Below are 27040 nucleotides of genomic sequence, written 5' to 3' on the forward strand. Positions count from 1 at the left end.
TCCATCCTCCCGTGCCACCCAGGGACCTGATGGGGACAGAGCTGGGAGGTGAGAAGGGACAACTGACCCCATGGAGGCCCTAAGGAAGGGTTGACACAGCCCAACCATGTGCCCTGGGAGCAGGGGGAACAGGTCGGCTGGAGGCCATACAGCCAGCCCTCCCCACTCCTCCCACTAACAACAAACATCGGGAAGAGCTAAGTTAAGTTGTGTACCTTGTGGCCGGAGGGGGAAGGGAAGCCTTTGCCTAGGTGCTGGGGGGAGGGCCCAAGCACTCTCACTAGTCAGCACATCCATCAGCTGAAGACACAAAACCCAGATTATAAATAATTTCATTTTTAATTCTCTGTACAAAACTTCTCAAGCTATGAAAATAAAGTTTGCAAAAGGCAAAGTAGCACAGGAGCCTGAGGTCAGGAGGCTAAGCACGCTGACCTACACTATGTACACGTCTCTCTCCCACGACGGAGAGAGAGGCCTCTGGGGCAGAGCCCTGCTTGCAGTCCGGGAAAGCCAAGTTGGCTTCCGTCAGCACAGGGAAATGTACCCCTCTCTTCCCTGTAAACAGGAGGAAAAAAGCCACTAAGGTGCCTGCAGAGCAAGGAGGGCCCCCCCGCCCAAAACGGCTCGGCCCCTGCAGTGCCCCGATCGGCCACCAGAGGTCAGCACCATCATGGCCGCCGGTCTTAGGGTCAGGATCGTGCCCCTCGGGCCTTCCACCGCGAAGGCACACAGCAGCCGCAGGTCGAACTGTGGAGGCCAGGGTCTCTTGCACTGCCTTCGGCCTTCAGAGCTTCGACGCAGGACAGAAGCTGCACGGGACCAAAGTGGCTAGAGACAGGGGTGCTGAGGCCGGGGACACGGGGTCTAGCTGGAAGTGACAGTGGTCCCACCGCCCAGGCGCATGAGCATCTGCTGACAGTCGTGCAGCAGCCGGCGATCGCCAAGCTTCTCGAGTGTGCGCGCCGCCTCAGCCAGCATGCCCACGCGCTGCCCGGGCGCCGACAGGAAGCCGGGGGGCAGGTAGCAGGAGGCCAGCAGCAAGGCCTCCGCGTGCTCCCGCCGCGTCGGCCGCGGCTCCAGCTCCGCCACCGTGCCTGCGCACACGAGGATGTGTCAGAGATGGGTCTCAAGCTGGCCACGCCCCCGCGGGAGCCCTGGCCACACACAAGCCACGGCACCAGCCGCCTGTACCTTGCACACAGGTACCTGGCGGGGGCCTGGCGGGTCCCCCTCTCCCCACCCTAGTCTCAGCCCACACACAAAGTCCACAGACTGAGTCACGCACGTGCAGTCATGTATCCCACAAATGACAGTCACCCCACTGATTTCTTGTGAAAGGAACTGTCATCAGGTAACCATCAAGAAGATGCTTGGTCTTTTTTTTTTTTGAGACAGGGACTCTCCCTGTCACTCAGGCTCACTGCGGCCTCCAACTCCTGGGCTCAAGCTATCCTCCCAACTGAGCCTCCCAAAGTGCTAGGTGTGAGCCACTGGGCCAGGCCTGTCTGTCCCGTCTGACACACACACAGCCTCCCTTGGTATCACATCCCATGTGCGCCCTTCCCTGCTGAGCAGACAGCACATCCCTGGTCAGCAGCTGCCCCCTCACCTCCTTTGCCACCAGGGCCTGCCCGCCGCCTCAGACTGCGGTCGAGGAGCTGGTGTGTCCGTGTGGGGCTGGCCCCCGCCATCAGCCGGGCCGTGGCCTCATGTAGGAACACCTGGGGGCCAGGAGAGTGGAGGCTCAGGGCTCTCCATCTCCACCACTGCCTGACTCCCCGTCTTGAGGACAGGGCCATCGGGCACTCACCCTCCGCATGGCGGGCCGGAAGCTCTGTGCCAGCCGCCTCAGGCTGCTCAGGTCCCGTTGGAAGCCACGCAGCTCAAGGGCGGAAGCCTGGGGCCTGCTGCTGGTGCCCTGGGCTGCTGGGGCCGGGGCCGGGGGCTGCTGCTGCCGCCACAGGCTGGTGCGCACCACAAGAAGCAGGTCACACAGGAACAGCTGCACGGCCTGGGGGTGGCAGGCAGGGCAGGGGTCACCAGGGCTCCAGCTCTGGGAGGGGCAGGATGGGGGCCCGTGGTGCCAGGGGCCGGCTCCGGGCTGCACTGCCGAGGCACTGCACCCGCCTCACACACGTGCAATGCAACAGCAATGCACCGCGGGGCCGCCCGCCTCTCTCGGCCCCCACACCCGCCACCGGCCCGGGAGCAGCTGTCCAGCCCTCCTGATGCAGGGCCTCCAAAGGGATCCTACCACACCATCCACTCCCCTCCTCCCAGGGATGGGGAAACTGAGGCCAGATAGGGGCAACCCCTCTCCTCTGGACAGAAGCCTTAGCCAAAAAGCAGGGTCTGCTGGATCCCCTATCCTGTGCTGCTTGGGCTAACCCCATGGTCTTCTGCAGCCCCTGGGGGCTGGGGAGAAGAACCAGGGAATGGAAAGCTGAATCCCCCAGCCCTGCCAGGCCCCTGACCCCACCCCTCACCTTGTCAATGGAGCTGCTGGCTGGTGTGGTAGCCAGGCTGTCCTGCAGGTACCCACTGGCCTTCTCACAGATGGTCAGGCTGGCTGGACCAGACTCTGCCTTGGCACAGCCCAGCAGGGCCCGGGCAGCCTTGAAGGAGTGCAGAGCTGCCCTGGGCAGGGGTCTCCTGTTGGGACCAGGGCAGAAGAGTGCCAGTCAGACCAGTCCACAAGCCCTGGCTGAGTGCCCCCCCACTGCCCTGGCTCGAGTTCCCTGAGGAAAAAAGGTGGTGACTCCTCCTGCACAGAACAAAGGCTGAGTGAGGCACAGTGCCCAGGGGATGAGGAAGGCTGAGCCCGGGACCAGGCAGGAGGAACCTGCCGTGCACTCACTCAGACTCCTGCAGCACCCGGGGCAGGTGCTCCACCAGCGGGCACAGCCGCTCAGCCGCCTCCTCATCCCGCCGCAGCCAGTGGATCACCACAGCTGTCAGAGAGGCCCACCACTTGGCCACCGGGTCTACGCCTGCAGAAGAGGGAGGGTCCCCTGAACCCTCAGTTACGCTGCACGGGGGAGCTGAGAAGGGAGCCAGGACAGGGGCCGGGGGCTCACCGGTGGTGGTGGCCATGCTGGAACTGATGGAGAAGCTGCAGGCAGGAGCCCCCGCAGCATCAGAACAGCTGTTCAGCAGCTGCAGGTACCCGAGGGCATCCGAGAATTCCCTGTGGAAGGAGAGAGCTGGCTGTCGGAACAGATGGCAGGGGTCCTAGGAGGGTGCTCCCCACCTGCCCTCCAGAGTACAGCCTGGCCCCTGGCTCTGCAAAGTGCCACTGTCTCCTCCCACAGGCTGGTGGGGAGAGGAAACTGAGAGAGGAATGAAGCGTGCATGGCACGCACGGTAGCCCAGCTCTGGGCTCTCTCCACAGGGTTGAGGACAGAGCTATTCTCAGAATCCCGCCGGAGAGGCCTTGCCTGGAGGAGGGCACAACGACACTTACTTGTCCCCATCAGCTGACCCAGGGCTGGGGTTGGGCTGGGTCACACAGTTCAGTGCTCGCTCTAAGAGATGTTCCCGGAATAGCTGAGTCACCTGGGCCAGGGGGTCCACTGTGGAGAGGAGGAGGTGAGTGGGGTGGGGAGCAGGGCCCCACCCTCCTCTCCAAGCTAAGGGCTTTTTCCTGGGTGGGCTGGGGCCACACCTAGGGCCACTGGGAAGTGCCGGCATGCCCCTGGGTGCAGCCCCTGCGAAGGACAGGGGAAAGCAGGTGGACATAACTACCACCAGCACCAGCCTTGGCCAGGACAACACTGAGGCCTGCCCTACGCTGCTTCCAAAGGAAAACCGACTTGAGAAGGTGCCACTGTTGGCTCCGCTTCCTTACTCCACAGCGGCGCTGCCTGGGGTCACTTCTCCAATTAGCCACCTGCCCATCAATCCCTGCATGTGCTTCTGAAAGCCCCAATGGGAACGAGAGGCATCCAGGCCTTTCCCTTCCTGCAGCCCCCACAGCAACAACCCATGGCAGGGAGAAGGACTGGGGTGGCCAGAGACAGCCAGAGATTCAGGCGACAAGGGACAGGACAGGAATGAGGATGAGGGACAGGAGAGGGGACAGGGAAGGGGTAAGAGAGCACCTGGGTTCCCGGCCAAGCTGTACAGGCTCTCCCATGGGGTGCTGAGCACGGACCAGTCCCCATCCACGAAGAAACGGTGGCCCACAGGGTGGCAGAGCCACTGCATGGCAGGAGGCACTGAGCCACTCTGTGCCAGGCAGGCCTGGCGGGCACTGCTCAGGAAGAAGCGCTGTAGGGGAGGGAACTGGGCTGTCACAGCGGACACAGCCTGGGGCCAGACCCCGGGCCGAGTCCCAGCTTGGCCTGGAGCCCCCCCTGGTAACCACTGCCACATCCCGTGTAGCTCTTACCCAGGGAGCCTCTGGAGAGAGCTGCAGGGATAAGCCCTCAGCCCCCCCAACCCCCCCACCCCCGCCACCCCACACCCCTGCCACCCCCCACCACCCCCCAGCCCCACCCCCCCACCCCCCATCCCCCCACCCTCCCCACTCCTGCCATCCCCCCAACCCACTCACTGTCAGAAAATGCAAGGCCCGTGGGAGACTGGTCTTCACTCTCAATGCAGCTGCCACATAGATCTCGGCCAGCGTCGCCACAGACACGGCATCCCCTGCACACTCTGCCAGGTTCAGGGCACTCAGCGCCAGGTTGGTGGCAGTGAGGTGCCCACCTGTGTGCTTCCCTGGAAGGCAAGCAGGCATGAGGCTGTGGGTGGAGCACAGGCAGCAGGGAGCACCTCGGAGCCCGCCCCACGCTCGGTCCTACCCATGGTGTGCAGCTGGTGCAGCTTATGGTAGACCAGGGCTGCGTCTCGGGCGCTGGCGCGAGCATCCACTCGCAGAGCACAGTCCTGCTGCAGGCCCCCTGCCCGGCCTGCCAGCCAGCGGCCCACCCAGAGACGCTGCAGCAGGTGACGGATGAGGTTCCAGAGGAGGCTACAAGCCAGGTCCAGGTGGGAGGTGGGCAGGGGCCGGCCCAGTGCCCGCAGGGCCAGCCACAGCTGCTGGGCAGCCTGGGCAAAGTCTCCCTGTGGATGAGGGTTTTCCAGGTAAGAAAAGTGAGGTCAGAGCAGCTGCCCCAAAGCTCAGAAGAGCTGTCCACAGCAGGCTCTGGAGGGGTGGTGGGGGTCTGCGGATGCGTGGCCAGGCACAGGGAGGACGGGACAGATTCATGGTGTGCACAGGGAGCAGGAACAAGGGTTGACACCCAGCACCTTCCCAGCCTGGGGTCCCTGCCCTGCCCACTCTGCCGGGGCCAGCCCCTTACCCGGGCCAGGTCCAGGTCAGCCTGCTTGCGATGCCTCCAGAAGTACACGGCGGGGCCTGAGTGGGGCCGTGTGACTGGCTCACCGTAGACAAAGAGAAGCACCAAGGAGACGAGCACCAGCAGCCCATTGAGCAGCCAGACCACTGGGGGCAGCAGCCACTGGGCCCAGCCAGGGCCATCTATGGACAGAGGCAAAGCTGGGGACACAGCTCCCAGGAAATCCAGAGCCCCAAGTTCACAAGCCTGGGGGCTCACCCCGAGCGTCCCTCCCAAAGATGCCCAGGCTGGCCGGTCCCACCTCTGCTCTCGGTGCCCAGCACGTTGCGCCCAGGGCTATGGTAGACGCTGGTGGTATCTGAGGGGCTGGGAAGCCCCCGGGCCCCCAGCAAGGAGGCCAAGGGGTTGCAGGACAGGCAGAGGAAGACGAGCGTGCACAGGGCCAGGCGGGAGCGGTCCAGCATGCCCCGGCTGTGCAGAGACGGCCGCTGCTCTGGCTTTGCCTGGTGGGGGTGGGCAGAGTGGTGAGGGCAGAATCAGAGGGACCCCAGAGAGCGTGGGGCTGGGAAGGGGGGGGTCAGGATTCTGCCCACCTTACTGTGGGACCCCACATGGCTCCAGGCCTCAGTTATTCTGTCTATGAAATGGGAGGTAGGATCTGTTAGGGTCTTCCCGGCCCTGTCATGAGGCTCAGAGGATATGGCTGGGAGTGGGGAAGGGGGCACCGTGGCAGGGCCCAACCTTGCTGTCCTCAAAGACTGGGCTGTCAGGCTCCGAGTCACTGCCACTTCCACCGCTGCCACTGCCCCTGCTGCCAAGGGACAAGGGGCTGCTCTGGAAAGGTGAGCCAGCATCCGAGGCGGGTGGGGTCAGTGTGTCCTCCACCTCAGTCTTCACGCCCTCCATGAGCATGTCTGTGTTCCCTCCACTGCCACAGGCCGACACCAGATCCTTCAGAGATTCTGTGGGCCGAAAGGAACAGAGCCAGGAGTAAAGGCTGGATATGTGACCCCAAATCAGAGCTTAGGCTCTTGGAGGCCTAGGGACTACTGTAGCTCCTAAAGCTAGCCCAGGACGCTTTGATGGGGCTGGGTTAGGGCCAAAGGGAGGCACCAGGTCTCTTTCAGGACCAGAGGTAACCAAGGGACTGGAGCTGAATGCAGGGCTACAGCCAAGGGTGAGGTGGGCGGGGCAGAGGGTGGGCCAGAACCAAGGGTGGGGTGGGGCTAGGGATGGGGTGGGGCCGGGAGGCGGAGCAGGGCTAGAGAAGAGGCCAGACTGGAGCTCAATAAAGCCAGGACTCACTGCTTTTGTGGACAGCAGTGCGCAGACTTAGGTTCTCCTGCTTGAGTTTCTGGTTGCTGTGTTGCAGAAAGCGAATGTAGTCGATGGCCTTGCGCAAGACAGCAGATTTATTCAGCTGCACGGTGTGGGAGGGAGGGGGAGCGCACAGGTGGCCCGTCAGGTCAGGGGTTGTGGGGTTGGGGAGCCCTAGCAAGGGGGTGCGGAGCTGCTTTGCAACATTACTGCCTCAGGACCTTTGCACTTGTTCCTTCTACCTGAACCGTTCCTCGCCTAGTAGCACCCACCTCCCAGGCCGGGCATAGGGTTAGAATGTAAGATGCAGACAGCAGGGTCTGGCTAGCTGCTGCTGTGCCTGCCGCCGTCTCAGGGAGGCCTTCCCTGGCTACCACCAGGGGACCCTCACCATCCCTCTTCCTGCTTTCTCTGCAACGAGCCAAACGTGGTGGTCTCGAGCACTTATTCATCCTGCCTACTGTCCATCTCCCCCACCAGAAGGTCGGCTCTTCTTTGAGGGACAATTTTTGTCTGTCTTGTTCATTGCTGCATCCCCAATGCCTAGCACAGCCCCACCTTTATTGAAGAGGCCTGCAAACCAGTTTAACTAAATAAACGAGGCTGGCCAGGCCTGGGGAGGCTGAATTCCAATTCCCTGCTTGTCCAGGCTCAGTCTCACTCCCTCTCTTCCTTCCAGTTGCCCCTGATCTGTTCCTTCCTAGGGACACCCCGGTCTGTGCCCCTGCAGGCCTCTCCACACCTTTGCCTCAGTGCCCACCACCAGATCCTTGAGCTCAATGATTTTGTCATTGATGGAGGAGCGGTAGCGCTTCTCAATGGCGTTGTGGGCTGTGCGCTTCTCTCCACGGCTCTGGGCAGAGGCCGGGGCCTTGCTGCCAGCTGCCAGCCGGTTGATAGGCAGCTTCTCCGCATCTACGACCAGTGGGACTGTTGCCAAGATGGTTCCGCCACTCACCAGGGTCTGCAGGGCCAGGCACATGTTACCAGGTGGGCATGTGTGTATGTGCAGACCCCACTCCCTTATGCCCTGCCCACGTCACCCACCGGCAAAGGCCCTGTCTGCACAGTGGTGCCGGAGACCAGGGGGCTGAGACCTGCCGCCTTCACAGTGGCTCCGTCTGTCTTCATGGCTGTCAGAAGCAGCGAGTCTGCCTTGATGAAGTGGGGCTGCAGCAGGACCTGAGGGTGGGAGAGGCTTGGCCGTAAGCTGTGTGTCTGGGCCAGGGCTGCCCGCTCCCCAACCCCTGGCCAGGCCCCCTCACCGGGACCTGCTGGATCTGCGAGGTCACAGTGGTCGTTACAGGGGCTGCCGTGGGGGCAGCTGTGACTGTCAGTAGCTGCTGGGGGACCACACTCTGGACCTGGGTATGCAAGGAGACGGGCGGGACCCCTGGCGGGGAAGCCAGTGGCAGGCCAGGCAGCGGCTGCTGGGTGCTCCCGGGAGGGCTTCCTGCAGAAATAAAGCCTGGGGCTGCAGACACAGACCTCCCTCTCCCACTTTCAACCTGCTCTTCAGGTCTCTATCACCGACTGGCCTTGGATGAGTCATTGCCCCATGTGGCTTCCTATGGACAGTCCCTGCCTGGGCTCTGATGCAAATGCCAAGCCAGGCCTCCAGTGCGAGGTTGCGCCTATCCCGGCAACAAGCACACCAGGACTGCTAGTAACAGGGCATCTCAAGCAGCCGAGTGGAGCCCCAGTTTCTAAAGCCTGCACAGACCTCTACTCACATCACAGCAGAAGCTTCTTCCTGTGCTCCTGGAAGCCCCACCCCGGGTGTCCCCTCCCGCCACACATCCCCCTTACCTGTAGAGAAGCCTCCCGGAGGGCTGGGGTAGCCTAACACAGGGGTGGAGCTGAACTGCGGTGGGGCTGGGGCTGGGAAGCTCTGTGGCAGGAGGGCCCCTGGCAGGGGCTGTGGGGTGGGGGTCTGCAGGATGCTCAGTGGCACTGACTCTTCCTTGATACCAGGCCCAGGGGAGAAAGCAGGAACGGACGGGTACATCTTCAATGGAGTGGGTGCAGGCTGGGGAGGGGACAGGGGTGAGGGCGCTGCCTTCGGCCCGCTCAGGAAGGCTTCAAGAGAGGAGCTCAATGTGGCAGGAGGTGGAGACAAGCTGCCTGGGGAGCTGGTATCGGGGCTGGCAGGGTCTGTGCCCCCTGCCCCACTCCCAGCATAGGGTGGGTCAAACAGGCCAGGGAAGTCACTGTCTTGGTTGTTGATAAGCTGAAGCATGTCTGTGAAAAGGAGAAGAGGATGCGTGAGTGAGGCAGAGACTGACCCCCAAACAGGGCATCACACACATCCAAACACAACCTTATTTGTCCAACCCTTGTTGGCACACAGCTGTATGTGTGGGCAATGCCACCAGGACAGAAAGCCACCCACAGGAGCTGGTGTTCCCGGACATACAGCCATTTTGCAAGCACTTGTGCTGTCTAAAGCAATGCCTGCTGCTGCGAGTGCATCACAATACCTGGACAAGGTGGGCACCACAAGGCTCACAATCTTGCCCCACAGCTAGGCTGGGGCTGAGCCCAGGGTCGGGCCCAAGACTGCAGACTTCAGAGCCTGAGCTCTTCCCACCATCCGGTATTTGCCCAAACATCTAGAAACATCCTTAGTCCACAGCAAACAGCAGGCTCACATTCATTCACTCATTCAATGAGCATGTGCTGAGTGCCCACACTATGCCAGGCACTGTTCCTGGCTGTGAATAAGAAAAATCCCTGCCTAGAACTAAGCAACTTTCTGGGGAGCTGGGAATGTCCTGTATCTTGATGTGGATGGTGGTAAACTTTTACTCCTATCTTCATGGGGCATGCATTCTACAAGACATCCACCTCTGAGTACACACACATACACACACAGACACACAGACACACACACACACATACACACTGCACCGTGGACTCAGACCAGCTTCCAAGCATTTGCCCATGAGGTGACCAACCCTTCCAGACAGCTCTCCTGCCCTCTCCACAGTCCATCACCCCCAACCCCACACAGAACAAAAGGAATCCAGAGGCCCAGGTGCAGCCTTCCCTGGCTCCACTTGGGGCCTGTTTCTCAAAATGTGTGAAACGGGGGGCATGCCTCCATCCACAGATCCAGCAGCTCCAGTCTTTGGGATGGAGATGGGGATGGGGAGGGAGGAGCAGCCTAGGGCAGAGGGGGTCTTCATATAGGAGTGATGGGCCCCACACCCCACCATTGGCCACTCCTGGTCTCATCCTAAAACGCCCCCCCAGCAGGATCCTCTGGGCACTGAATTTGACAAAGCAACTTAGAAACTGCTGAGGAGTGGGTGATTTTCCCCTCCCCTCAGTTTACAGGGGGAAGAGGGGTGCAGAGAGAGGCAGGATTGCCTTGAGGCCCTGAAGAAGTGGTGGGATCCTCTGTGACCAAGGACCAACTGTGCAGCCTGGGTCCACTCTTCCTAGGGCAGCGCAGGATCCCCAAAGAGAATGGCAGACAGGGAAGTCCCCCAAGAGGACCCCAGATCAGAGCAGGGTCCTCATCCACACTAGAAGGACTCTAAGGGTGGGGGCCCATGTCAGAAGGGTGGGTCTGGTCCAAAAGCCAGGCCCGCTGTGGGGCTACCCACATTGATGGGGCCAGGCTAGACCCCTAATCCTCACCCACAGCTGAGAGGGTGATGTGATCATTGGCCCCATTCTACACGTGAAGAAACTGAGCTGTAGAGAGGTGACTTACTGGCCTAAGTTCTTATAGAGTCAGAGACTCAACTGAGTCCAGACCCTATTTTGACTCCAATGCTCCAACCACTGGCCACTACCCTAGACTACCTCAAAAGATTAGCTCACCTCATCTTGGAGACAAGAAAAGACACTGAGGTTCAGGGAGGACCACAAGCAGCCCAAGAGCATGCAGTGGGGTTCAAACCCAGGTCTACAAAATCCCAAATCTATTGTCTGCCTTTTCTTGCCCCATCAAGAAGCCAAGAGCCAGGCTGCCATCACCAACCCATTACTCAGTGGAACAGACCAAGGCTTAGGGCCAAGCCAGCTGCTGGCCACATGGCCAACCAGTGTGTCTCTGTGTAGAGTTCTGGGCTCAAGTCCAGGCTTTGCCTGCAGCCAAGTAGCCTCAAGACCCAGGCCTGGTCACTCAGGGCTTTGATTTCATCTCTGTAAAAGCAAGTGCTGTCTGTCCTGACTCCTTCCTCCTCATACAGACTGGGACACACTCCCACCTCAGCCCCACCTGGCCAAGGGCCCTCTCCCCCAGCTGGTGACTGGCAGCCTATCTGGCTCAGCCCAGGGCCCTCTAACCCACTCGTGGTGGCACCCACTGGGTCAGAATGCTCTACAGGACCCATGGGGGCCTCCAGTGCTCTCAGGATCCCCAGCCTGAGCTCCCAGCCCTGCCCACCACCAGCTTGAAGTGGAGCCTGGACCAACAGCCTCCCCTCACTGGCCCCAGTTTTCTCATCTGTACAACAGAAAAGACTAAACCCCTTTTGGTACGGCTGCCCGAGGCTTTGCTTGGCAGGCAGCTGGCACCGAGTGGAGACCCAACATTGCCTACTGACAGGTACCCAGGCAGGGAAGCTACTGCAGGAGGGGAATTTCCTAGAGCAGTTGGCAGAACAGGATGGGGTGGCAGCCCCAGTCTTCCTGGCTTCTCAAGTAGAAACTCTCCTGGTTTGTGGACCCCCCAGGTCACAAGTCATCAAGTCGTGATGGACTTTCAACTGCAGGGTTTCCCATCCCTTTACCCCAGTCCGTGTGAGCCTCTTCGATAGATGGGGGAAACTGAGGCCTGAAAGAAAAACTGACAATTTTGACAATCTAGGGCTCCCACTGTCTTCCTGAAAAGTCTAAGATGCCCACAATAGGCAGGGGTGCCAAATAGGGCAGACGCTGTGGCAGAGGGACAACGGGCCCTCCTCCCTGCTTCCTCCTGGTCCTGTCCCAAAGCGGGTGCAGAGAATGTAGAGAAGACCACCCTCTCCCTCCAAACCCTCTTAGGTCGGGATGCTGCTTTTGGGTCTCTAAACAAACCATTCCCCCTTGAGTTGCAGGGGGCACTAATTTGGTTGGAGGTAGCCCCCCACTTCCCCAGCGAGCTGGTAACTGTCACACCTTCTCCCTCGGGAAGGGGTTCTTTCCTGCTCAAGTTGCGTAGCCCGCATGCCGGCCCACCCCAGGAGAACCTGCAGGAGACGGAGGCATTGTATAAAGGGCTGGTGGGGAGGCCTCCAAAAATACCTTCGAACGTGCAATCCATGGCTCCGCGATCTGCGCCCGCCCTTGGGGCGTCCAGGCGGTTGGCCCTACCCCTCCCCGCGCCGACTTCACCTGTCAAGGCGGGGCGGATTTTTGAAGCCGTTGAGCGCTGCGGTGCGCCCGCCCCGCCCCCAGCCCCGCCCCGCCTGCAGGCCCCGCCCCGCCCCGCCCTTCGGGGCTGCGGGCCGGGCATGGGGTGAGCGCGCGCGGCCAATCAGCGGCCGCGCTGCCGCCTCGCTAGGGCCCGGCCCCGGCCCCCGCCCCACCTCCCCACGGCGGCGGGGGCTCGAGTTTCACCCCGCGGCGCTGAATGGGGTTGGGGTTACTAGCGGACGTCCGCCTTTAACCCGCTCGGTGCCAGCGTCTGCCGGGGTTACTGGCGGTCACTGGCCCTCAGCTCCCGCCCCCTTCGTTAAAGGGTCAAAGCAGAGAAGTCCTGGCCCAACACACCAGAACTCTGTGTTCGAAATCACTGGTTCGCTGGCACCCTGAGCGAGCCTTAACCGCTCCAACCCTCCGTTTACTCCTCCAGAAAACAGGACAGTCATTATCTCCCTGGCGTCGAATGGTAGAAGGGAGATAATATGGGTGCAGCACTTAGTACGCAAGAAGCGTTTAATTAACGCCAAGGGCTGCCGAGTGGTAGCTGCGGTGGGTGCAGGGACCTCCCCCTTCTAGGGCAGCCCTAGGAAGGGGCCACCCCTCACCACAGCGGGGCTGATGGTCTGGGATGAGGCCACTCCTGAAAACAGGTCACTTCCGGGAAACTGAGGCCTGGAAATAAGGGTTTCCTGACTGCCAGCACCGATGTCCCTCTGCCGGATGGGTGAAATCTGCCCCTCCCCCTCAAGGCCTCACAACCCAGCAGTCACCAAGTGAATCCCGACCCACTATTCATTGTAGGGCCCTGGGAAGCCAGGAAGGGCTGCAGTCCCTAGGACAGAAGATGGGTAAGGAAGGAGTGACAGGCTCTAGGGTTCTTTTGAGGAGGTGCCTGGGCCTGTCTTCCCTCTTTTGTCAAAGGTAAAAGTTACACACACACACACACACACAAAGTGATCAGAGCCTGGCCAGATGATTTTGCAGCCAAGTAGACCACCAGCAAAGCCTGCCTCTGCCCCAAACTGCAGGCCAGCGCCTCTGCCTGGTCCCCACCCCAGTTGGCTGCAACCTGGGAGGGTGCCTGAACCCTGGGCAGACCCAGCGACTCAGCAGTCCATTGGGGGCTGGGGTCCCTGCGGCCTCAACCTTGCTCTCTTTTCAGGACCCTAAGCAAGAAAACCCAGCTATGTCTCTCTCTCACCCTGTCCTCGCCACCGCCGTCCAGCCCAGGCCCTTATTTCCCAGCTTTGGGAGGTTCAAGGACAACAGACGGCCTCTCTAGCATGGCCCAACCCTCCCCTCAGCCCGCGGGTGTTCCCTCACCCCCAAAACAAAACACAGCATTGCTCTTGGCAAAGGCTCTGACATGAGTGACTTAAGACAGGGAAGTGTCCTTGACCCAAAAGCACACTGAGAGCTGAACTCCAGGCATGAGTTCCCCATGGCCTCCCAGCCTGGTTCTTTCATTACTTTGCTCCCCAGTTTCTGAGCCTAGAATGTGGTGAGACCAACAAGCAGATACTAGCCTGAGACAGCAGGGCCAGGGCCACTGTGAACAGTCAAGCCTGTCCCCTCCCCTTACCCATCTTGGCTTTACCACATATTCCTGCCTCTTATTGTGTCTTTATTTGTCTCATCTTCCTGCTCTAACCCCCTCCCATCCCACTGAGGAAGCGCGATGGGAGAGGGCGGTTGCTCTCTGAGCCCCAGGGGCAGCAGAGTCATCAAAGACTCTGGTGGGGGTGGGGCAGGGGGGGCCTTCCAAGAGGAGGGGGTGTGACCTGGGAACAGAGGGCTGGCCCTTGGGCAGAGGGCACAGACTAAGCTAAGATGCCCCGAGGAAGGGGGAAGGGCCTGGGTGCCACTGGCCATGGCCAGCCTCTGAAACTCAAGGCCTGGCCAAACCCTGGCTCACTCTCCCCTGGGGCTGATCTACTGGCCAATTTCTTTTTTTTTTTTTTTTTTTTTGAGACAGAGTCTGGCTCTGTCACCCAGGCTGGAGTGCAGTGACACGATCTCAGCTCACTGCAACCTCCACCTCCCGGGTTCAAGTGACTCTCCTGCCTCAGCCTCCTGAGTAGCTGGGATTACAGGTGTGCGCCACCACACCTGTAATGAAATGTAATTTTTGTATTTTTAGTAGAGACGGGGTTTCACCATGTTGGCCAGGCTGGTCTCGAACTCCTGACCTCAGGTGATCCTCCCACCTCGGCCTCCCAATGTGTTGGGATTACAGGCATGAGCCACCGTGCCAATTTCTGTGGAAGCTGGTCACCAGGTTAAGACTGAAAAAGGAAACTCTAGAGCCAGCCCTGCAGCCTCCCTCAGAGACACACCCAAGTGGGCTATCTGGGGCTACATGCCAGGCCCTGCTCTTCCTTCAGCACCTCACTTGCTGTGTGATGGGGACAGTCCACTCCCCACCCTCTGAGCTCCCACACCTACGATCTCCAGAGGTGGGAATTCTGGGAAAGCAAGTGTGTAAAACATCCATCACTCAACAGTCTCAACAAAGGTTAGTTCTCTCTACAGCAATTAGAATAGTTTAGAACTGGGAAGTCAGGTAGTGAGTTGCCTGATACTTGCAGTATTCACGTTGGAGCTCCATTACCATTTGACTGAGTCTTTTTTTTTTTTTTTTAAGGGGAGTTAACGGGGCCAGTCTAGAGTAAGGCAGCTGAGGCACCTTGGGTGCACAATTTAAGGAAGAGCCTCTCTTGCCTCCCCTAGTCCCTGTCCTGGAAGCTGGGAGAGCTGGTCTCTAGGGGCTCACTGTGGCACCCAAATTGCGGCCCACCCATGGGTGAACCGGGCTTCCCCACGAACACTGAGAAGGCCCTTGTGGTTCCCACACACACTCTGAACACAGGAAGGAAGAGGAGGCATAGACTCTGGGCCATGGTGGCCCCACCTGCTCCCTCGTTCACCTTCCCCAGGCTTGTGAAGCCCTGCTACCCCTCCCCAAGCCTGGGTTCCTCCTCTTCTCTCTTCTTCTTCCTCTCCTGCCCTGATTCTATCAGGACCCAACAGGAAACCTGAACCCCCACCTGGCATCCCTCCCCAGTTCTACCTTCAAACCTCTCTCTGAAGGCAGATGCGGGCGCCCTTTAATGACTCTGGCCGATGTATTCTGCGAGGCCATGAGGGAAATCCTGGGCAGGCCTCATGGCATGCGCTTGTAGGGCCCAACGCTGACCAGCACAGAAGCCTACCACCCACACAAGGCCTTGAACCCCAAACAACCTCCTGGAAGAGGGAGCTCTTCACCTGCCCCCACAGCCTTGTCCACAGAACCCAGATCCATCTCTCTGACAATATCTACTGTGTGCCAATCCTGTGCCAGGCACTGGGGCCACTATAGATGAGGTGGTCAGGGCAGCCCATCTTAGGAGGTGACATCTGAAAGGAGGACTGAATGATATGAGGGAGTGGGCCAGAAGGGAGGGCAGAAGAAACAGTGTGTGCAAAGGCCCTGCAGTGGGCGTGGGCAGGATAGGAGGAGCGGAGGCAGTGAGGGGGTGGAGGCCAGGACGGCCACCAAGGAGCTGGGATTCCAACTCAGGTTGGTCTGTCATCTGAGCCAAGGACCCCAGTTCTCCAGGGAATGGGTGGGAAAGGGATTTGCAAATTGATCCCTGCACTGCAAACCACAAAGCTGCACCAACTGTGAAGAAGGGTCAGCCACAGGGGAGGATGCGGCACAGGTGCACATGGGATTCCAGAGCACACCCTCTCGGCCTGCTAATGGAGGCAGCAGGGTGAGGATGGGTGCCCACCATCCCTCCAGGGAGCTGGGCTGCACCCCACCTGCTGTTCTGGTCCGACCAGGCACTTCCTTGATCCTCCTAACTGGAGTCGGCGGTTCTCGTGTTCTCAGCTGGTCGTGTATCCAGCAGTGGCACAGGCTGCCCTTTGTGCACTCATGGCTGCCCCGGGGGCACAAGTGCGTGCCGGCGCTTCCCGGAATGGGACGCGCCCATGGCTGGAGCCCCAGGTGCACCTGGGCACAGGTCCTCTTGAGGAAACTAAGGCTCAGACGGAGGTCTCGTGCCCAAAGTCCCACAGCTGCCATATGAAGAATCTGGTACACAAACCCCATTCTGCAGCCCCAGAGCCTGCCCTTCAGCCCCAGCCTGCGGGGGACAGCAGTGAGCCCCAACTCCGGCCTGCCTCTGCCCTGACCAGCTATCCTCATTTGTCGCAGTTCAGTGAGTGTGTGCAGAGTGCAAGGACAGAGAGGACAACACGAAGCTCTTTAAGGCTCAGCTCCGGCACTGCCTCCTCCTGGAGGCTTCCTAACCACCACCCCCCCAGACCTATCCACCTGCCCTGCCAAATTAGAGGCTGGGCCTCATCTGGGGGCCCCTCCTGTCAGGGCCTGAACCAGCTGTAACCCCAGCCTCACCCAGCACAGGGCTGACCACAGCAGGGACCCCAGTCAGAGGCCGCGCAGACTCCAGCCATGGCTTCCTCCACCCTCGTCTGCCTCCACCCCCATCCTCTAACTGGTGTCTCCCTGGGCCTCCCTTTCCCTGCCTGCTTTCTGAACACCACATGCTATTGAAGGCCAGGCTGTTCCCTCCACCATGAATGCCCTTTCCACCTGGTGAATTCCTATTCCTCCATCAAAACTTGCTCTGATGCCACCTCCCATTCTTCCCTTGTCTGTGCCCCTCCACACGCCAGCTCCCAACATACTGACCGTCCGACCCTATAAACCTCAGAGCCACGCTTCCTCCTCCCCACTAGGCTCTTCCCGGAGCTACAGGTGTGCGGAATTACCCTCAGCAGAACTTGCGAGATGGCAATTACATGTGATGCTGGTCGGCACCAATTCAGACACCTTGTCCGAGAGGTGGCCCAGGGCACATACTTATCACTGGCAGCTGAAAACCCACGGGCCTGATGCAGTGGCAATTCTGGGAGTAGCCCCTGCTGCTGGGCACCTGTTCTCAGTCAAAATGGCAGTGCTAAGGTTAGGCGCAGTGGCTCACACCTGTAATAACAGCACTTTGGGAGGCAAAGGCAGGCAGATCACTTGAGCCCAGGAGTTCGAGACCAGCCTGGGCAATGTAGCAAGGCCCCATCTCTACAAAAAGTTTTAAAAATAGCTGGGCATGGTGGCATGAGCCTGTAGTCTCCGTTACTCTGGAGGCTGAGGTGGGAGGATCCCTTGAACCCGGGAGTTCAACATTGCAGCGAGCTGTGATTGTGCCATGGTATTCCAGCCTGGGTGACAGAGCAAGACCCCGTCTCTAAAAACAAACTGGCTCACGCCTGTAATCCCAACACTTTGGGAGGCTGAGGCAGGCAGATCACAAGGTCAGGAGATCGAAACCATCCTGGCTAACATGGTGAAATCCAGCCTCTACTAAAAACACAAAAATTAGCTGGGCATGGTGGTATGTGCCTATAGTCCCAGCTGCTTGGGAGGCTGACGCAGGAGAATCACTTGAACCCAGGAGGCAGAGGTTGCAGTGAGCCGAGATCGTGCCACTGCACTGCAGCCTGGTGACAGAACGAGACTCCATCTTAAAAAAAAAAAAAAAAAAAAAAATATATATATATATATATATATGTATACACACACACACACTCACACATACACACACACACACACACACACATATATATATATATTTCTCCCTCTCAAGTTGTTTCTCTGCAGCTTGTTTTAAAGCTCATATGAAGGCAGCAAGATGTTTTCGAGCTGCCAGGCTCCAGTCTGGAAAAGATAAAGCCCTTTACAACCTTCCCTACAACGTATTCCCTTTCCTTCTAGCATCACCGGCACTGGGTGATGGTCATTGTCTTTTATGTACTTTTGGTGGCTTTGCTTAGTCCCAAGGCTGTGACCAGAACTTTGAAGGTGCTTTCACTCACATTTCCAAGGCTGCCTTGATGTGTTTTGCACAGAAACCGCCATCTGTGGCCAGATGGCCACTCTGCCCCTCCTCCCCCAGCAGAAACACTGCTTCCTCAGCAGGTTCTTTTTGTTTGTTTGTTTTGAGACAGGGCCTCACTATGTTGCCCAGGCTGGAGTGTAGTGGTATGATCATGGCTCACTGCAGCCTCAACCTCCTGGGCTCAAGCAATCCTCCAGCTTTAGCCTCAGCCTCCTGAGTAGCTGGGACGACAGGCACACTCCACCATGCCAAGCTAATTTTTTTGGTTTGGGTCTCACAATGTTGCCCAGGCTGGTCTTGAACTCCCAGACTCAAGCGATCCCCCTGCCTCAGCCTCCCAAAGTGCTGGGATTACAGGCGTGAGCCACTGTGCCCAGCATCAATTATCTTCCATGGAAGCCAAGGATAGGGTGCTTGTTCCCCATGGCGGGGGGCGCCCCCCACTGGCCTAGTCAGCCCCATCCTGTCTCTCACCAACTCCAGACCACCACATGGTAGATGCTCAAAACTTGGAACCATAGCCTGGTACATCCTAGAAACTTCCAGCATAGGCTCCTTGGGTAATTCCTGCTAACATTTGTTGAGCTAGACCTATCGGGTGCCAGGTACTGGTTAGGTGCTCTAAATGGTGATTTGTTTGTTTTCTCTAAAACAAACAGGGCCTTGCTATGTTGCCCAGGCTGGTCTTGAACTCCTGGTCTCAAGCAATCCTCCAACCTCAGCCTCTAAAGTCAATAAGATTATAGGCGTGAGCCACTGCATCTGGCTAAATGGTGATAATAACAACACTAACTGGCATTGGTTCAGGGCCTACTATGTGCCATGCACTGCTTAAGCCTTCACTCATGGGATCCCCACAATTCCAAGAAGCTGCTTTTAGTACTGTTCCCTTTATATTGTTAAGAACCTGAAGGTTCTTGGACTTGTCCAAGGTCATACAGTAGGGCTGCTTGTTAAGACCCCTGATCCCAGCCTTCTAGCTGCAGGGAGCACAGGGACCCCAGAGCCTGGCAGGGGCAGCATGCAGAGGCAAGGCCTGCTGGGAGACAGGTGCAGGGACGGGGAGTCAGTTAGGAAAGGAGCTCAAACAGGGTTCGGGGTAGGCCACAAATTCCCCCTAGGGGGATGGACCCCCAGCCCCGTCCCACCTCCCACAAGCCCCAACCCAGCAGGGGACCCACACCTGGAGCCAGTCTCAATGGCTCCCTGACCTCTCACCCCTGAGCCAGTTAAGGCTTTCCCCACCTCACCCCCGACGCACACAGCCGCCCCTGTGGAGCACATGATGCAGGCTGTCACACACTGTCAGTGTCCAGGATCAAAAGGCATGTCCACATGGCCAGTGGCTGCTAGGAGACAAGGTCAGAGGGACTTCCTCTGGCCGGCCTGGGCTCCACCTGTCAGCAGGCAAAGTCCAGATCCCAGGCCTCTGCTGGCAGTGACTCCTGCCCGGAGCTGACCGGGTCACTCAGGATGTTTGTGTCCAGCTAGGTGAATGTTGGGCAGAAGGTAACTCCCAGCCACCTGCCCACTGCCTCCTTGGACCCACTCCCAGCACCCTCCTCTCCATCCCCCCAACCCTGTCCCTTCAGAGGCATTAGGGCTGAATCCCTGGGGGCTCAAAGGCAGCAGATCATACAGCCTCCATCTCCTGCTTTTCAAGGGAGGCCCCCACAGTTCAGAGAGGGCAAGGTACTTTCCCTAGGAGCAACAGCAATGCGTGGTCGCACTGGGAGGACTTTCTGCTGCCCTGGGGTTAGACAGGCTGGATGCAAAGAGGCAGAAAAGGGCATGGGAAGGGGAACATGTCTGATAGGCGAGACCCCCTCAGGCTCCACCCCTGAGGGGCTGTCAACACGGGGATGAGGGAGAAGGGGCACCATACCAGAGCAGGCTCTGCCTGAGGTGGGGGTTCTGGATAAATGGGCAATATCACAGGAGGGGCATGTTTGGCAATCCTTGCATGTCTTGAATGCCACGCTGAGGCAAGGGAACTTCTTTTTTTTTGTTTGTTTGAGATGGAGTCTTGCTCTGTTGCCCAGACTGGAGTGCAGTGGTGCGATCTCAGCTCACTGCAAGCTCCACCTCCTGGGTTCACGCCATTCTCCTGCCTCAGCCTCCTGAGTAGCTGGGACTACAGGCGCCCACCACCACGCCCGGCTAATTTTTTGTATTTTTAGTAGAGACGGGGTTTCACTATGTTAGCCAGGATGGTCTCCATCTCCTGACCTCATGATCCGCCCGCCTCGGCCTCCCAAAAGTGCTGGGATTACAGGCATGAGCCACTGCGCCCGGCCGAGACAAGGGAACTTTATCTTGGAGCACTAGGGAGCCATGAATGGTTGGAGACCAGGGGAGTTCTGTGCTGTAAGCTGGGGCAGTAACTAGTCTAGAGCTGTGTTTTCTAAGGAGTGCCAGTGCTTGGTGGGACTAGGGAGAGAACTGGGGCATGATATATCCTGGGGAGAGGTATGGGGTGGCAGAGCGGGCCCCCAATGTGCCCTACCAGGGCTGGCCTGGACCCAGCAAACAGCCAGACACATGACTAGAAGTAAGGCCCTGTTATGGCTGGGCTGGGCATGCTGGGAGGGACATCAGGGCGGGAGAACTGTGAGAACGCACTGCTCAGGGCAAGGTGACACCCAGAAGGGCTTTCTGGGAAGCAGTCTCTGACGGGGCTTGGCAGACATCTGGGGTCCGACAGACAAAGAGCAGACATGACGGGGTCCAGGCAGAGGAAAGAGACCCCGAGGCCCCGTTCCAGGCTCTTGGCCAGAACTCTGTTTCCGTCTGCCTCTTCTGCACTCATAAGCTTGTGCAAAATCGGATAAATTAATCCTCAGCAGGGAGGTGAAGACTGCCACAGGCTTAACAATAATCCCCAACACAGGTACAGGGCCATCTCCCGATCCATCCTCCCCCGACAGCCGCAAGGTACTCTGAGGCCCAGAAGGAGACAGGCTCACCTGAGGTCTTGGTGCAGACGCAGGACTCAAACCCAGGGACACTATAGCCAGGGCAGTGCCTTCACCCACAGATGCAAGGACTCATGGAGGCAGCTCCATCCCCAAATCCATTCACATGACAAGAGTTTGGCTGTGGCAGGCAGCAGGACCGGATGGGGCCCAAGGCCCTTGGCTGGCTCACCAGGGCTGGTTCCCAGTCTAATGACTCAAACACTGCTCTGGACTGGGATGGGGAGGTAGCCACATAGCCTCTGACCCCTCTGTGACCCACTTCCAGGCCCCCAGAGTAGCCCCTGTGGAGGAGCCTCCCTCAACCCCTCATCCCCATTCTTAGGAGCCCAGTGCTTCAGAGCTTAAGAGCTAGGCTCTGGAGCCCACAGCCTGGGTTTGAATTCTGGCTCTGCCATCATCTGGCTGTGTGATCTCAGGCAAATCACTTAAGCTCTCTGGTCCTCAAGGCCGTCATCTTCATCATATGTCTACCTACTTGGGGTTGTCAGGGGATTAAGTGGGATTATCAACACACTGTCTGGAACACAGTAAGTACTCAATTAGTGTTTTCACATTACGATCCTCCATCCAAGCAGCCAGAGGGAACTGAAGCTCGGTGTGCCCCTGCTCTGACCCCCGACTGTCCTCACATCTAGCCCAGCTCTGCACTCTGGCACTCAAGGCCGGCCTGGCCCCCTCTTATTCCTCATGTCTGTCAAGGGACCTGGCATTTCCACCCCCAAATCTTCAGACCTTATCAAACCTGCTCAGCTCCACTCCTGGTAGAAGAAGCTTCAAAAGCAGGCTCGACCTCTGACCAGCAATTCCCCTCCCAGAACCTCATCCTAGGAACACAGTGAGGATCCGGGCAAAGACTGGCCTCAGTGGCCAGGCACAGTGGCTCACGCCTGTAATCCCAGCACTTTGGGGGCCGAGGCGGGCGGATCATGAGGTCAGGAGATCGAGACCATCCTGGCTAACACGGTGAAACCCCGTCTCTACTAAAAATACAAAAAATTAGCCAGGCATGGTAGCACGCACCTATAGTCCCAAGCTACTCGGGAGGCTGAGGCAGAAGAATGGCGTGAACCCGGGAGGCGGAGTTTGCAGTGAGCCGAGATCGCACCACTGCACTCCAGCCTGGGTGACAGAGCAAGACTCTGTCTCAAAAAAAAAAAAAAAAAACAAAAAACAAAGAAAAACACCGGCCTCAGTGTCCACTGCAGCAGTTTATAAAGATAAAACAACCTAGGTGTCCATCGACAGGGAATCAGGTGGGTAATAAGAGGGAAACTTACTGTCGTCTGGCTGTTGACATGGAACCAAGCAGATTCCAATCAGCTGTGAACCAATGGACCCTATTTTAATTTATAAAAATACAGATCCAGCCGGGAGCGGTGGGTCACGCCTGTAATCCCAGAACGCTGGGAGGCCGAGGTGGGCAGATCACAAGGTCAGGAGATCGAGACCATCCTGGCTAACATGGTGAAACCCCATCTCTACTAAAAATACAAAAAAATTAGCCGGGCGTGGTGGCAGGTGCCTGTAATCCCAGCTACTCGGGAGGCTGAGGCAGAACTGTTTGAACCTGGGAGGCGGAGCTTGCAGTGAGCCAAGATGGCACCACTGCACTCCAACCTGGGCGACAGAGCAAGACTCCGTCTCAAAAAAAAAAAAAAAAAAAATATATATATATATATATATATATATATATATATATATGTATGTATATATACACATACAGATCCACAGCTGCCCGGGGCTGGGAGCAGGAACAGGAATTGACTAAAGAAGTATAAGGGATCTCACTGTGTGATAAAAATGTTCTACAGCTAGTAATTGTCACACAACTCAGAAAGTTAACTAAAAATCATTGAATGATATACTTAAAATGGGTAAATTTTGTGATACATAAAGTATACCTCAATAAAGTCGTTTTTAAAAAATTGATGAAGGCCGGGAATGGTGGCTCATGCCCTGTAATCCCAGCACTTTTGAGAGGCTGAGGTGGGCAGATCACCTGAGCTCAGGAGTTCGAGACCAGCCTGGCCAACATGGCCATCTCTACTAAAAATACAAAATTTAACCAGGCGTGGCGGTGCACGACTGTAATCCCAGCTACTTGAGAGCTGGAGAATCTCTTGAACCTGAGAGGCAGAGTTTGCAGTGAGCTGAGATCATGCCACTGGACTACAGCCTGGGCAAAAGAGCGAGACCCTGTCTCAAAAAAAAAAAAGTTTATGAAGAGTGTGCAGCCATCCCAAAACACACATAAACACAGAGAGAGAGAGAGAGAGAGAGAGAGAAAGAGAAAAAGAGAGAAGAAAAGCTCTTTCACATAATTAGCAGGGCTTATCTCTGGGTCGTAGGTTTAAAGTTTTTTTTGAGACAGAATCTCACTCTGTCATCCAGGCTGAGTGCAACGGCATGGTTATAGCTCACTGCAGCCTCTAAGTCCAGGCTCAAGCAATCCTCCCACTTCAGCCTCTAGAGTAGCTGAGACTACAGGCACATGTCACCCACACCCAGCTAATTTTTTATTTTTGTAGGGACAGGATTTCGTCATGTTGCCCAGGCTGGTCTCAAACTCCTGGACACAAGTCATCCTCTTGCCTCGACCTCCCAGGTGCTGGGATTATAGGTGTGAGCCACCACCCCAGGTCTAAAGATTTTATTTTCTTCTTTTTGCTCACTTGCGTTTTCTAATTTTTCTACAATGAAAAAAGATGTGTGTAATTGGGAAGAAAAACAGGAAGTTTGAATAAAAACTGAAAAATCCTCTACTGAAGTGGGTAAAGCTGAGCCCTGCCTAGTGAGAAGGGGCTGACCCCAGTCTTCAAGGGGCTGGGACTGCCCCCACTCTCTCATAGACTAGACCTTGGGCCACATGGCTGCCCATGCCTGGCCTTTGGGTCTGGAGAGACAATGTTTTTATCCATGAGTCAGTAAGAAAGGTCCGTATCAGACCTCTGGCCCAGACTGGATTCTGTCAGTAAGAAAAGGTCTGGGCTGGGAGCGGTGGCTCACACCTGTAATCCCAGCACTTTGGGAGGCTGAGGTGGGCGGATCACAAGGTCAGGAGATCGAGACCATCCTGGCTAGCCCAGTGAAACTCCATCTCTACTAAAAATACAAAAAATTAGCCAGGCGTGGTGGCGGGCACCTGTAGTCCCAGCTACTTGGGAGACTAAGGCAGGAGAATGGCGTGAACCCAGGAGGAGGAGCTTGCAGTGAGCCAAAATTGTGCACTGCAAAAAACAAACAAACAAACAAAGGTCTGTATCAGACCTGTGGCCCAGAACGGATTCTGTTGTCCAACTTGCCCATGAAGGGAGGGTTTGCATCATTTTTCTGGAGGTGGAAACTAAGGTTTAGAGGGTGAGAGGGCTTGAGCAGGATGACAAAGGAAGTGAGGAGTGTCCAGGTTCAAGTTCTGACCCCAAAGCGCATGTCCTCCTGGCTTGGTCACGTTGCCTCTTGGGACTACACTCACTGGGCCCAGTGATGTGGAACTGGTAGTTGAGTCAGGCCCAGATCTCCCTAGGGCTTGGGATTTCAGGGTTCATCACTCCAGAGGGCAGTGAAGGACAACCCCTAGTGCCAGGGATAGGGGAGGCTGTTTTGGAAAAGCCTCACAATCAGGGCCTCTCCTCTGGGGTCCTCCCCTAGCCCAGCCCCAGGGGGAAGGAGGGAGGGCTGGGAAGCTTCTGGGGCTGGCAACCAGCTGGGCTCATCTGCAAGGCTGCAGTAGGGCAGGAGTGGTGGTGGCAAAGATGTATCTGTTTTGCCAACCCCAGGGTGGCCACGGGTTCCATGGACATGTCCATTCAGGCTGTGAGTCTAGGCATCTTGTTCCTGCGACCTTGGCCTCAGTTTCCTCATCAACCAAGTGCAACTTAGCCAGTGCTGCTAAAACTCCTGCACAGAAACCATGGAGGCAATTTGCTAGGGGCTTCCGTTTGCTCTATCTGCAAAATGGAAGCAACGGGCCTCCTAATTGGCACTTGGTGCCACCATTGGCCCCAAACCCCTTCTCATCACAGCCAGGGTGATGCTCCAAAGATGGAAGCCGGTGCCACTGTTCTGCTCCGCCCTTTCCCTGGCCAAGTCGGTTCGCGTCCTCCTCCTCCCTGACCTCACTCCTTTGCAAGCCTCTAACTCCTCACACTTAGGCCCTGCCTCGAGGCCTTTGCCCTTCCCTTGCCGTGGCCTGGAAAACATCTTTCCTTGCTGGTCCTGGGGGTGACCCTCAGGTCTCAGCTTAGAAGTCCCTGACCGCTCTACCCAAAGTAGCCACATCCCTGCCCTCCCCCAGCCAGCCTCGCTCCACCCAAGGTACAACTAAATACCCGTTTGGTTTCCCGGGAGATTTTTGTGTTCCCGAAAAGAGGGGGTACCCAGGTCTGTCTGTAAACCCTCGGTGCCTGGCATTCGGTGGATGTCAGTGAATGAGTGCGGAGGCTGTGCCCGTCGCAGACCGGGAGAACCCGACACGAGGCGGGGGAAGGGCGCGAGGCAGCGCCCGTGCGCATGCGCAAGAGCTCCGACGCCGAGCTGAACTCTCGGGCCGGAGGGAATGACCGTGAGTAACCTCGCAATTACGTCACGGCTGGGGCTGGGGCGGAGCTTCGGCGACGCCTGGGTCCCCAGCTTCAGCCGTGGCCACCACAGGGCTGGAGAGTCACCGGTCAGGCGGCACCCGGTCTGGGACGCGTAGAGGCGCACGTGTCCCGGCCCGGAGCCGCCAAGGGACCCCGGCCCGGCCCAGGAGCCCTCACCCCCAAGCGCACGGCCCGAGACGCTAGCGCGGGAACCAGGGAGGCTCGGTGAGGCTCGGGACACCGAGGCTCACGGCACGCAGCTCAGAGACACCGGGAAGTCCCGCGCGAGCACAGCACGGAGCTGGCGCCCGTGGGGGAGACAAAGGCCAGGGAGGCACCTGCGCGCCCTCTACTCGCGCCACCCGGCGCAGCTTCAAGCCCTGCCCGCCCTGACGCACCTTCGATGTCGGTCAGCAGCGCCGCGTCCAGATCGCACGGCTCGCCCAGCGCCTGCTCCAAAGCCGCCTCGCTGAAGGGTGGCTCGTCCATGGCGCAGCCGCCTCCTCCGGGAGGCCCGCCGGGCCCGCCGCCTCGTACGGCCCTTCCTAGGGAGCGCCGCCGCGGCCCCGGCTCTCAGTCGCCGCCGCCGCTCCGCGCGTTCGTGTCCTGCCCTGGCCTCGGAGGCGGCCCGGCGCCGGCGAAAAGTTCCTCGGAAACTGGGTTCCCCCGGCCGCAGCTCCGCTGGGCGGTCGAGGCGGAGGCGGGGCCTTTCGGGGAGGACCCGCCCTCCCAGATAGACGGCCCCGCCCCACCTTGAGAGAGCGGGGGACCCCTGATCCCCGGTCTGCGCCACAAATCTCCCCTCAGCCGGCCCCTCCTCCAGGGCGCCCTCCAGTCATTCATTTTATCCAGCCTCGCGCACAATGGCAGCGGCCTCTGGCCGGCTGCTGCGGGAACGCGGGCAAGGCGAGCCCCCTCTCTGGGCCTCTGTTTCTCCAGCACCAAGCAAGGGAGCTGAGTGGAAGCTCCAGGCCTGGGCCCATCCCAAACTTCATTTCTTCATTTCCTAGATTTGACTCTTTAGAACAAGACAGACCAGGATCCAAGTTACAGGGGTCCCAGGCCTGCTGTGTTGTGAGCAGGCCTGATGTAACTGCTGGGCCAGTTACATCACTCTGCCTCAATTTTCCTCATTTGTAACATGGGCCTAATGATGCTTCCTCACGGGCAGGCTGGGAGGCTAGTGACAGTGTGGAGGGGAGCATGACCTGTGAGATCAGCCTGCCCCCTCTCTGCAAAGAAACCAGAAGATTGGCCTCTTGAGGACAGGAGTGGCCAAAGAAAGAGGCTGGAATTTCTTCATCTGGTTTCCTCCCAGATCCAGCTGCAGGGATAGGATACCAGTGGGCCCAGTGCAGCTCCTGAAGGAGGAAGCCAGTACCCAAGGAAGACTGGCCCCAGGGCTGTCTGACCCCAGATTTGGCACTTATTCCCAGGAGCAACCAGGATAGGGGCCCCAAGGAAGAGGTAGCTGTGCTTTAGATCAGAGCCAGGCTGCCCTAGATCATCACAAGCTGGGACTAGATCACAGCAGGCAGCCCTGTTGAGAAGAGGGCTGGAAACCGAACCTGGTTCTGTGGCCTAGGGACAGAGCC

At 58.2% G+C, this 27040-nt stretch overlaps 1 protein-coding gene across 4 annotated transcripts; it reads right to left on the reverse strand.

Annotated features, from left to right (window-relative positions):
• Window positions 1-320: 320 nt before the first annotated feature.
• Window positions 321-26631, reverse strand: SREBF1 (sterol regulatory element binding transcription factor 1). Of its 4 annotated transcripts, XM_063706626.1 has the most exons (20): window positions 25844-26526; window positions 11862-11951; window positions 8433-8864; window positions 7889-8076; window positions 7671-7805; window positions 7366-7587; window positions 6612-6726; window positions 6048-6268; window positions 5608-5809; window positions 5310-5488; window positions 4809-5070; window positions 4559-4725; window positions 4104-4272; window positions 3467-3575; window positions 3081-3190; window positions 2861-2993; window positions 2490-2655; window positions 1814-2014; window positions 1613-1724; window positions 321-1097 (listed from the first exon to the last, which is right to left on the reverse strand). In XM_063706626.1, exons 1-20 carry the CDS (start codon window positions 25932-25934, stop codon window positions 868-870), a joined length of 3534 nt encoding a protein of 1177 aa, XP_063562696.1. In that variant the 5' UTR covers window positions 25935-26526; the 3' UTR covers window positions 321-867. The 4 variants fall into 4 exon arrangements, with proteins under 4 accessions (XP_063562696.1, XP_018882666.1, XP_055242018.1 ...); XM_019027121.3 differs by lacking the exon at window positions 11862-11951 and having other exon boundaries at window positions 25844-26631; XM_055386043.2 differs by lacking the exon at window positions 11862-11951 and having other exon boundaries at window positions 2861-3190; window positions 25844-26527.
• Between the last annotated feature and the right edge of the window lie 409 nt (window positions 26632-27040).

The sequence above is a fragment of the Gorilla gorilla genome, chromosome 4 (genome assembly GCF_029281585.2).
Source record: "Gorilla gorilla gorilla isolate KB3781 chromosome 4, NHGRI_mGorGor1-v2.1_pri, whole genome shotgun sequence".
Lineage (NCBI taxonomy): Eukaryota > Metazoa > Chordata > Mammalia > Primates > Hominidae > Gorilla > Gorilla gorilla.